A 12,790-nucleotide genomic window follows, 5' to 3' on the forward strand; every position below is an offset into this window, starting at 1 on the left:
TTTTATAAGAAACATTAATGACACACTGCCTTATCCCATCAGACATGCCACCAGGGGTCTTTTCACAGTCCCCAAATCCAGAACAAATTCCAGGAAGAGTACAGTATTATATAGAGCCCTTATTGCATGGAACTTCCTTCCATCTCATATTGATCAAATAAACAGCAAACCTGGTTTCAAAAACAGATAAAGCAACACATCACGGTACAACTCCTCTCCTCTAATGGACCCAGATAGTGTATGTATTGATATGGACCCAGATAGTGTGTGTGTATTGATATGGACCCAGATAGTGTGTATGTATTGATATGGAGCCAGATAGTGTGTGTATTCATATGGAGCCAGATAGTGTGTATTCATATGGAGCCAGATAGTGTGTGTGTATTCATATGGAGCCAGATAGTGTGTGTATTGATATGGAGCCAGATAGTGTGTATTCATATAGAGCCAGATAGTGTGTATTCATATAGACCCAGATAGTGTGTATTCATATGGAGCCAGATAGTGTGTATTCATATGGAGCCAGATAGTGTGTATTCATATGGAGCCAGATAGTGTGTATTCATATGGAGCCAGATAGTGTGTATTCATATGGAGCCAGATAGTGTGTATTCATATGGAGCCAGATAGTGTGTGTGTATTCATATGGAGCCAGATAGTGTGTGTATTGATATGGAGCCAGATAGTGTGTGTATTCATATGGAGCCAGATAGTGTGTATTCATATGGAGCCAGATAGTGTGTATTCATATGGAGCCAGATAGTGTGTATTCATATGGAGCCAGATAGTGTGTGTATTCATATAGAGCCAGATAGTGTGTGTATTCATATAGACCCAGATAGTGTGTATTCATATGGAGCCAGATAGTGTGTATTCATATGGAGCCAGATAGTGTGTATTCATATGGAGCCAGATAGTGTGTATTCATATGGAGCCAGATAGTGTGTATTCATATGGAGCCAGATAGTGTGTATTCATATGGAGCCAGATAGTGTGTATTGATATGGAGCCAGATAGTGTGTATTCATATGGAGCCAGATAGTGTGTATTCATATGGAGCCAGATAGTGTGTATTCATATGGAGCCAGATAGTGTGTATTCATATGGAGCCAGATAGTGTGTATTCATATGGAGCCAGATAGTGTGTATTCATATGGAGCCAGATAGTGTGTGTATTCATATGGAGCCAGATAGTGTGTGTATTCATATGGAGCCAGATAGTGTGTGTATTCATATGGAGCCAGATAGTGTGTATTCATATGGAGCCAGATAGTGTGTGTATTCATATGGAGCCAGATAGTGTGTGTATTCATATGGAGCCAGATAGTGTGTGTATTCATATGGAGCCAGATAGTGTGTGTATTGATATGGAGCCAGATAGTGTGTATTCATATGGAGCCAGATAGTGTGTATTCATATGGAGCCAGATAGTGTGTATTGATATGGAGCCAGATAGTGTGTATTCATATGGAGCCAGATAGTGTGTATTCATATGGAGCCAGATAGTGTGTATTCATATGGAGCCAGATAGTGTGTATTCATATGGAGCCAGATAGTGTGTATTCATATGGAGCCAGATAGTGTGTGTATTCATATGGAGCCAGATAGTGTGTGTATTCATATGGAGCCAGATAGTGTATATTCATATGGAGCCAGATAGTGTGTATTCATATGGAGCCAGATAGTGTGTATTCATATGGAGCCAGATAGTGTGTATTCATATGGAGCCAGATAGTGTGTATTGATATGGAGCCAGATAGTGTGTATTCATATGGAGCCAGATAATGTGTGTATGTATTGATATGGAGCCAGATAGTGTGTATTCATATGGAGCCAGATAGTGTGTGTATTCATATGGAGCCAGATAGTGTGTATTCATATGGAGCCAGATAGTGTGTATTCATATGGAGCCAGATAGTGTATGTATTCATATGGAGCCAGATAGTGTGTGTATTCATATGGAGCCACATGTCTAATGTTTTAATTGATGTAGTTCTGTTCTTGTCTATTAACGTTCTGTATTATGACATGTTCTGTGTGGACTCCAGGAAGACTAGCTGCTGCTTTTGCAACAGTTAATGGGGGATCCTACTAAGATACCAAAATGTCCAATATTTTGCTGATATGGAAAAGATGAAATCAGAATCAGGAGAGATCTTGGCTCAGAAATAAAACATCATATAATTTATCTGTAATTGCGGCCATAAAGTGGACTCTGGTGCTGATTACTGTCAAGCGACTCAGTGTATACAGTGTGTACATGGAGTACATAACCCAGGTGACTCCAACGATGCTGTGATTCCGTGTTGTCATGGTCACCGCGTCAGCTGAGAACACACAGAACAGCACACTTTTACCAGTTTACTATCTTACATTCATTAAATGATAGATAAACACCTTGTACTGTGTCTGTGTGGTCACTAAACTGTCTGTGTGGTCACTAAACTGTCTGTGTGGTCACTAAACTGTCTGTGTGGTCACTAAACTGCCTGTGTGGTCACTAAACTGTCTGTGTGGTCACTAAACTGCCTGTGTGGTCACTAAACTGCCTGTGTGGTCACTAAACTGTCTGCTGCCTGTGTGGTCACTACACTGTCTGTGTGGTCACTAAACTGTCTGTGTGGTCACTAAACTGTCTGTGTGGTCACTAAACTGCCTGTGTGGTCACTAAACTGTATATGTGGACACTAAACTGCCTGTGTGGTCACTAAACTGTATATATGGACACTAAACTGTCTGTGTGGTCACTAAACTGTCTGTGTGGTCACTAAAACTGTCTGTGTGGTCACTAAACTGCCTGTGTGGTCACTAAACTGTCTGTGTGGTCACTAAACTGCCTGTGTGGTCACTAAACTGCCTGTGTGGTCACTAAACTGTCTGTGTGGTCACTAAACTGTCTGTGTGGTCACTAAACTGCCTGTGTGGTCACTAAACTGCCTGTGTGGTCACTAAACTGTATATGTGGACACTAAACTGTCTGTGTGGTCACTAAACTGTCTGTGTGGTCACTAAACTGCCTGTGTGGTCACTAAACTGCCTGTGTGGTCACTAAACTGCCTGTGTGGTCACTACACTGCCTGTGTGGTCACTAAACTGCCTGTGTGGTCACTACACTGTCTGTGTGGTCACTAAACTGTCTGTGTGTTCACTACACTGTCTGTGTGGTCACTAAACTGCCTGTGTGGTCACTAAACTGCCTGTGTGGTCACTAAACTGTCTGTGTGGTCACTAAACTGTCTGTGTGGTCACTAAACTGTCTGTGTGGTCACTAAACTGTATATGTGGACACTAAACTGTCTGTGTGGACACTAAACTGTCTGTGTGGTCACTAAAATGTCTGCGTGGTCACTAAACTGTCTGTGTGGTCACTAAACTGTCTATGTGGTCACTAAACTGCCTGTGTGGTCACTAAACTGCCTGTGTGGTCACTAAACTGTATATGTGGACACTAAACTGTCTGTGTGGTCACTAAACTGTCTGTGTGGTCACTAAACTGCCTGTGTGGTCACTAAACTGCCTGTGTGGTCACTAAACTGCCTGTGTGGTCACTAAACTGCCTGTGTGGTCACTAAACTGCCTGTGTGGTCACTACACTGTCTGTGTGGTCACTAAACTGTCTGTGTGTTCACTAAACTGTCTGTGTGGTCACTAAACTGCCTGTGTGGTCACTAAACTGCCTGTGTGGTCACTAAACTGTCTGTGTGGTCACTAAACTGTCTGTGTGGTCACTAAACTGTCTGTGTGGTCACTAAACTGTATATGTGGACACTAAACTGTCTGTGTGGACACTAAACTGTCTGTGTGGTCACTAAACTGTCTGTGTGGTCACTAAACTGTCTGTGTGGTCACTAAACTGTCTATGTGGTCACTAAACTGCCTGTGTGGTCACTAAACTGTCTGTGTGGTCACTAAACTGTATATGTGGACACTAAACTGTCTGTGTGGTCACTAAACTGTCTGTGTGGTCACTAAACTGTCTGTGTGGTCACTAAACTGTCTGTGGTCACTAAACTGCCTGTGTGGTCACTAAACTGTCTGTGTGGTCACTAAACTGTATATGTGGATACTAAAATGTCTGCGTGGTCACTAAACTGTCTGCGTGGTCACTAAACTCTCTGTGTGGTCACTAAACTGTCTGCGTGGACACTAAACTGTCTGTGTGGACACTAAACTGTCTGTGTGGACACTAAACTGTCTGTGTGGTCACTAAACTGTCTGTGTGGACACTAAACTCACCAATCATGGAGCTCTATATGACATCTGCGCTGTTAGACCCCGGCGTCTCATTGGTTCTCTGCAGCCAGCGGTCTTTGTGTTGGGTGTGGCCAAAGCCCTCGTCATAGTTCCCTTTCCTCCTGAACAGCTGCTGGTAGTGGAATACACAGTAGAACTCCCCGTACAGTGGAGCATAGCTGTGCATGCTACACACACACACACACACACACACACACACACACACACACACACACACACACACACACACACACACACACACACACACACACACACACACACACACACACACACACACACACACACACTGTGGGTGATGAATTCATATTCACTGAGGGTTGGGTGAATAATCAAGGTGTATGATATGTGTTTGATTAGTTTCCACTGTTGATCTGATCTCATTGTCTCACCTGAGCTTCTTCTGACAGTGTTTACAGCAGAAACAGTTCTTGTGAAATATGAATTTATCAGCGGCCATTTTCTCCATAGGGTAGACTGGCTTCAGACAGGATGAACACACGTCCTGCTTACATGGCAGGAACTGGAGGGACAGGGATGGGTGTTATAACACTAATATGAGTAGGGGAGCAAAATTCCGGTAAACTTACTAAAATTCCCAGGTTTTTGTGAAATACTGGTTGGAAGATTCCCGGAATCGTAAGGGAATAAGCAGAGAAATCTGTAATCCTCCAACCAGGATTTCTGGAAACCAATATAATTTGGGGAAAGTTAGTGTCATTTTACAACTCTAGATATGAGCTATTACATGGCAAACAGCTGTAATGCCAAGTTGAACTAGAGAGACGCTAATTGTTTAATGATGAAGTCAAAGACTGAAAACAATTAATATTTTCTTAGACTAGAGATCTGACTCCAACATGATAGAGATCTGACTCCAACATGATAGAGATCTGACTCCAACATCATAGAGATCTGACTCCAACATCATAGCGATCTGACTCCAACATCATAGAGATCTGACTCCAACATCATAGAGATCTGACTCCAACATCATAGCGATCTGACTCCAACATGATAGAGATCTGACTCCAACATGATAGAGATCTGACTCCAACATGATAGAGATCTGACTCCAACATGATAGAGATCTGACTCCAAAATGATAGAGATCTGACTCCAACATCATAGAGATCTGACTCCAACATCATAGAGATCTGACTCCAACATGATAGAGATCTGACTCCAACATGATAGAGATCTGACTCCAACATGATAGAGATCTGACTCCAACATCATAGAGATCTGACTCCTGTTGCAACATCATAGAGATCTGACTCCAACATCATAGAGATCTGACTCCAACATGATAGAGATCTGACTCCTGTTGCAACATGATAGAGATCTGACTCCAACATCATAGAGATCTAACTCCTGTTGCAACATGATAGAGATCTGACTCCAACATGATAGAGATCTGACTCCAACATCATAGAGATCTGACTCCAACATCATAGAGATCTGACTCCAACATCATAGAGATCTGACTCCAACATCATAGAGATCTGACTCCAACATCATAGAGATCTAACTCCTGTTGCAACATGATAGAGATCTGACTCCAACATGATAGAGATCTGACTCCAACATCATAGAGATCTGACTCCAACATCATAGAGATCTGACTCCAACATCATAGAGATCTGACTCCAACATCATAGAGATCTGACTCCTGTTGCAACATGATAGAGATCTGACTCCAACATGATAGAGATCTGACTCCTGTTGCAACATGATAGAGATCTGACTCCAACATCATAGAGATCTGACTCCTGTTGCAACATGATAGAGATCTGACTCCAACATCATAGAGATCTAACTCCTGTTGCAACATGATAGAGATCTGACTCCAACATCATAGAGATCTGACTCCAACATCATAGAGATCTGACTCCAACATCATAGAGATCTGACTCCAACATCATAGAGATCTGACTCCAACATCATAGAGATCTGACTCCAACATCATAGAGATCTGACTCCTGTTGCAACATGATAGAGATCTGACTCCAACATGATAGAGGTCTGACTCCAACATCATAGAGATCTGACTCCAACATGATAGAGATCTGATTCCTGTTGCAACATGATAGAGATCTGACTCCAACATCATAGAGATCTGACTCCAATATGATAGAGATCTGACTCCAACATGATAGAGATCTGACTCCTGTTGCAACATGATAGAGATCTGACTCCAACATCATAGAGATCTGACTCCTGTTGCAACATGATAGAGATCTGACTCCAACATGATAGAGATCTGACTCCAACATGATAGAGATCTGACTCCAACATGATAGAGATCTGATTCCTGTTGCAACATCATAGAGATCTGACTCCAACATGATAGAGATCTGACTCCTGTTGCAACATGATAGAGATCTGACTCCAACATCATAGAGATCTGACTCCAACATGATAGAGATCTGACTCCAACATGATAGAGATCTGACTCCAACATCATAGAGATATGACTCCAGTTGCAACATGATAGAGATCTGACTCCAACATGATAGAGATCTGACTCCAACATGATAGAGATCTGACTCCTGTTGCAACATGATAGAGATCTGACTCCTGTTGCAACATGATAGAGATCTGACTCCAACATGATAGAGATCTGACTCCAACATGATAGAGATCTGACTCCAACATGATAGAGATCTGACTCCTGTTGCAACATGATAGAGATCTGACTCCAACATGATAGAGATCTGATTCCTGTTGCAACATGATAGAGATCTGACTCCTGTTGCAACATGATAGAGATCTGACTCCAACATGATAGAGATCTGACTCCAATATGATAGAGATCTGACTCCTGTTGCAACATGATAGAGATCTGACTCCAACATGATAGAGGTCTGACTCCAACATCATAGAGATCTGACTCCAACATCATAGAGATCTGATTCCTGTTGCAACATGATAGAGATCTGACTCCTGTTGCAACATGATAGAGATCTGACTCCAACATCATAGAGATCTGACTCCAACATGATAGAGATCTGACTCCAACATGATAGAGATCTGACTCCTGTTGCAACATGATAGAGATCTGACTCCAACATGATAGAGATCTGACTCCTGTTGCAGCATGATAGAGATCTGACTCCAACATGATAGAGATCTGATTCCTGTTGCAACATGATAGAGATCTGACTCCTGTTGCAACATGATAGAGATCTGACTCCAACATGATAGAGATCTGACTCCAACATGATAGAGATCTGACTCCTGTTGCAACATGATAGAGATCTGATTCCAACATGATAGAGGTCTGACTCCAACATCATAGAGATCTGACTCCAACATGATAGAGATCTGATTCCTGTTGCAACATGATAGAGATCTGACTCCTGTTGCAACATCATAGAGATCTGACTCCAACATGATAGAGATCTGACTCCAACATGATAGAGATCTGACTCCTGTTGCAACATGATAGAGATCTGACTCCAACATGATAGAGATCTGACTCCTGTTACAACATGATAGAGATCTGACTCCAACATGATAGAGATCTGACTCCAACATCATAGAGATCTGACTCCTGTTGCAACATGATAGAGATCTGACTCCAACATGATAGAGATCTGACTCCAACATGATAGAGATCTGACTCCAACATGATAGAGATCTGACTCCAACATGATAGAGATCTGACTCCAACATGATAGAGATCTGACTCCTGTTGCAACATCATAGAGATCTGACTCCAACATGATAGAGATCTGACTCCTGTTGCAACATGATAGAGATCTGACTCCAACATGATAGAGATCTGACTCCAACATCATAGAGATCTGACTCCAACATGATAGAGATCTGACTCCAACATGATAGAGATCTGACTCCAACATGATAGAGATCTGACTCCAACATGATAGAGATCTGACTCCAACATCATAGAGATCTGACTCCTGTTGCAACATGATAGAGATCTGACTCCAACATGATAGAGATCTGACTCCAACATGATAGAGATCTGACTCCTGTTGCAACATGATAGAGATCTGACTCCTGTTGCAACATGATAGAGATCTGACTCCAACATGATAGAGATCTGACTCCAACATGATAGAGATCTGACTCCAACATGATAGAGATCTGACTCCTGTTGCAACATGATAGAGATCTGACTCCAACATGATAGAGATCTGACTCCAACATGATAGAGACCTGACTCCTGTTGCAACATGATAGAGATCTGACTCCAACATGATAGAGATCTGACTCCAACATCATAGAGATCTGACTCCTGTTGCAACATGATAGAGATCTGACTCCAACATGATAGAGATCTGACTCCAACATGATAGAGATCTGACTCCAACATGATAGAGATCTGACTCCTGTTGCAACATGATAGAGATCTGACTCCAACATGATAGAGATCTGACTCCAACATCATAGAGATCTGACTCCAACATGATAGAGATCTGATTCCTGTTGCAACATGATAGAGATCTGACTCCTGTTGCAACATGATAGAGATCTGACTCCAACATGATAGAGATCTGACTCCAACATCATAGAGATCTGACTCCAACATGATAGAGATCTGATTCCTGTTGCAACATGATAGAGCTCTGACTCCTGTTGCAACATAATATAATAATAATAATATAATAATATATGCCATTTAGCAGACGCTTTTATCCAAAGCACTTACAGTCATGTGTGCATACATTCCACGTCCTGGGTGGTCCCAGGAATCGAACCCACTACCCTGGCGTTACAAGCGCCATGCTCTACCAACTGAGCTGTGAAGGACCACAACATGGTAGAGATCTGACTCCAACATCATAGAGATCTGACTCCTGTTGCAACATGATAGAGATCTGACTCCAACATGATAGAGATCTGACTCCAACATGATAGAGATCTGACTCCTGTTGCAACATGATAGAGATCTGACTCCTGTTGCAACATGATAGAGATCTGACTCCAACATCATAGAGATCTGACTCCAACATGATAGAGATCTGACTCCAACATGATAGAGATCTGACTCCTGTTGCAACATGATAGAGATCTGACTCCAACATGATAGAGATCTGACTCCTGTTGCAACATGATAGAGATCTGACTCCTGTTGCAACATGATAGAGATCTGACTCCAACATGATAGAGATCTGACTCCTGTTGCAACATCATAGAGATCTGACTCCAACATGATAGAGATCTGACTCCAACATGATAGAGATCTGACTCCAACATGATAGAGATCTGACTCCTGTTGCAACATGATAGAGATCTGATTCCAACATGATAGAGGTCTGACTCCAACATCATAGAGATCTGACTCCAACATGATAGAGATCTGATTCCTGTTGCAACATGATAGAGATCTGACTCCTGTTGCAACATCATAGAGATCTGACTCCAACATGATAGAGATCTGACTCCAACATGATAGAGATCTGACTCCTGTTGCAACATGATAGAGATCTGACTCCAACATGATAGAGATCTGACTCCTGTTACAACATGATAGAGATCTGACTCCAACATGATAGAGATCTGACTCAACATCATAGAGATCTGACTCCTGTTGCAACATGATAGAGATCTGACTCCAACATGATAGAGATCTGACTCCAACATGATAGAGATCTGACTCCAACATGATAGAGATCTGACTCCAACATGATAGAGATCTGACTCCAACATGATAGAGATCTGACTCCTGTTGCAACATCATAGAGATCTGACTCCAACATGATAGAGATCTGACTCCTGTTGCAACATGATAGAGATCTGACTCCAACATGATAGAGATCTGACTCCAACATCATAGAGATCTGACTCCAACATGATAGAGATCTGACTCCAACATGATAGAGATCTGACTCCAACATGATAGAGATCTCTTACTAAAATCTAGTTTTTGAAGACTCCAACATGATAGAGATCTGACTCCAACATCATAGAGATCTGACTCCTGTTGCAACATGATAGAGATCTGACTCCAACATGATAGAGATCTGACTCCAACATGATAGAGATCTGACTCCTGTTGCAACATGATAGAGATCTGACTCCTGTTGCAACATGATAGAGATCTGACTCCAACATGATAGAGATCTGACTCCAACATGATAGAGATCTGACTCCAACATGATAGAGATCTGACTCCTGTTGCAACATGATAGAGATCTGACTCCAACATGATAGAGATCTGACTCCAACATGATAGAGACCTGACTCCTGTTGCAACATGATAGAGATCTGACTCCAACATGATAGAGATCTGACTCCAACATCATAGAGATCTGACTCCTGTTGCAACATGATAGAGATCTGACTCCAACATGATAGAGATCTGACTCCAACATGATAGAGATCTGACTCCAACATGATAGAGATCTGACTCCTGTTGCAACATGATAGAGATCTGACTCCAACATGATAGAGATCTGACTCCAACATCATAGAGATCTGACTCCAACATGATAGAGATCTGATTCCTGTTGCAACATGATAGAGATCTGACTCCTGTTGCAACATGATAGAGATCTGACTCCAACATGATAGAGATCTGACTCCAACATCATAGAGATCTGACTCCAACATGATAGAGATCTGATTCCTGTTGCAACATGATAGAGCTCTGACTCCTGTTGCAACATAATATAATAATAATAATATAATAATATATGCCATTTAGCAGACGCTTTTATCCAAAGCGACTTACAGTCATGTGTGCATACATTCCACGTCCTGGGTGGTCCCAGGAATCGAACCCACTACCCTGGCGTTACAAGCGCCATGCTCTACCAACTGAGCTACAGAAGGACCACAACATGGTAGAGATCTGACTCCAACATCATAGAGATCTGACTCCTGTTGCAACATGATAGAGATCTGACTCCAACATGATAGAGATCTGACTCCAACATGATAGAGATCTGACTCCTGTTGCAACATGATAGAGATCTGACTCCTGTTGCAACATGATAGAGATCTGACTCCAACATCATAGAGATCTGACTCCAACATGATAGAGATCTGACTCCAACATGATAGAGATCTGACTCCTGTTGCAACATGATAGAGATCTGACTCCAACATGATAGAGATCTGACTCCTGTTGCAACATGATAGAGATCTGACTCCTGTTGCAACATGATAGAGATCTGACTCCAACATGATAGAGATCTGACTCCTGTTGCAACATCATAGAGATCTGACTCCAACATGATAGAGATCTGACTCCAACATGATAGAGATCTGACTCCAACATGATAGAGATCTGACTCCAACATGATAGAGATCTGACTCCAACATCATAGAGATCTGACTCCAACATCATAGAGATCTGACTCCAACATGATAGAGATCTGACTCCAACATGATAGAGATCTGACTCCAACATGATAGAGATCTGACTCCAACATGATAGAGATCTGACTCCAACATGATAGAGATCTGACTCCAATATGATAGAGATCTGACTCCAACATGATAGAGATCTGACTCCTGTTGCAACATGATAGAGATCTGACTCCAACATGATAGAGATCTGACTCCAACATCATAGAGATCTGACTCCTGTTGCAACATGATAGAGATCTGACTCCAACATGATAGAGATCTGACTCCAACATGATAGAGATCTGACTCCAACATGATAGAGATCTGACTCCAACATGATAGAGATCTGACTCCTGTTGCAACATGATAGAGATCTGACTCCAACATGATAGAGATCTGACTCCAACATGATAGAGATCTGACTCCAACATGATAGAGATCTGACTCCAACATCATAGAGATATGACTCCAGTTGCAACATGATAGAGATCTGACTCCAACATGATAGAGATCTGACTCCAACATGATAGAGATCTGACTCCTGTTGCAACATGATAGAGATCTGACTCCTGTTGCAACATGATAGAGATCTGACTCCAACATGATAGAGATCTGACTCCAACATGATAGAGATCTGACTCCAACATGATAGAGATCTGACTCCTGTTGCAACATGATAGAGATCTGACTCCAACATGATAGAGATCTGATTCCTGTTGCAACATGATAGAGATCTGACTCCTGTTGCAACATGATAGAGATCTGACTCCAACATGATAGAGATCTGATCTGACTCCAATATGATAGAGATCTGACTCCTGTTGCAACATGATAGAGATCTGACTCCAACATGATAGAGGTCTGACTCCAACATCATAGAGATCTGACTCCAACATCATAGAGATCTGATTCCTGTTGCAACATGATAGAGATCTGACTCCTGTTGCAACATGATAGAGATCTGACTCCAACATCATAGAGATCTGACTCCAACATGATAGAGATCTGACTCCAACATGATAGAGATCTGACTCCTGTTGCAACATGATAGAGATCTGACTCCAACATGATAGAGATCTGACTCCTGTTGCAGCATGATAGAGATCTGACTCCAACATGATAGAGATCTGATTCCTGTTGCAACATGATAGAGATCTGACTCCTGTTGCAACATGATAGAGATCTGACTCCAACATGATAGAGATCTGACTCCAAC

At 41.9% G+C, this 12,790-nt stretch overlaps 1 protein-coding gene across 2 annotated transcripts in view; it reads right to left on the reverse strand.

Annotated features, from left to right (window-relative positions):
- Positions 1-2,162: 2,162 nt before the first annotated feature.
- Positions 2,163-12,790, reverse strand: part of LOC124039435 (LIM domain and actin-binding protein 1-like) — a 50,774-nt gene continuing 40,146 nt past the window's right edge. For both annotated transcript variants that reach the window (XM_046355399.1, XM_046355398.1), the window contains exons 8-10: positions 4,644-4,774; positions 4,237-4,421; positions 2,163-2,327 (exon numbers count right to left, since the gene is read on the reverse strand). In XM_046355399.1, the coding sequence (XP_046211355.1) occupies positions 4,250-4,421; positions 4,644-4,774 (303 nt within the window). In that variant the 3' untranslated portion in view covers positions 2,163-2,327; positions 4,237-4,249. The remainder of the gene's footprint in view (positions 2,328-4,236; positions 4,422-4,643; positions 4,775-12,790) is intronic.

Source organism: Oncorhynchus gorbuscha, linkage group LG07 (assembly GCF_021184085.1).
Source record: "Oncorhynchus gorbuscha isolate QuinsamMale2020 ecotype Even-year linkage group LG07, OgorEven_v1.0, whole genome shotgun sequence".
Taxonomy (NCBI): Eukaryota; Metazoa; Chordata; class Actinopteri; order Salmoniformes; family Salmonidae; genus Oncorhynchus; species Oncorhynchus gorbuscha.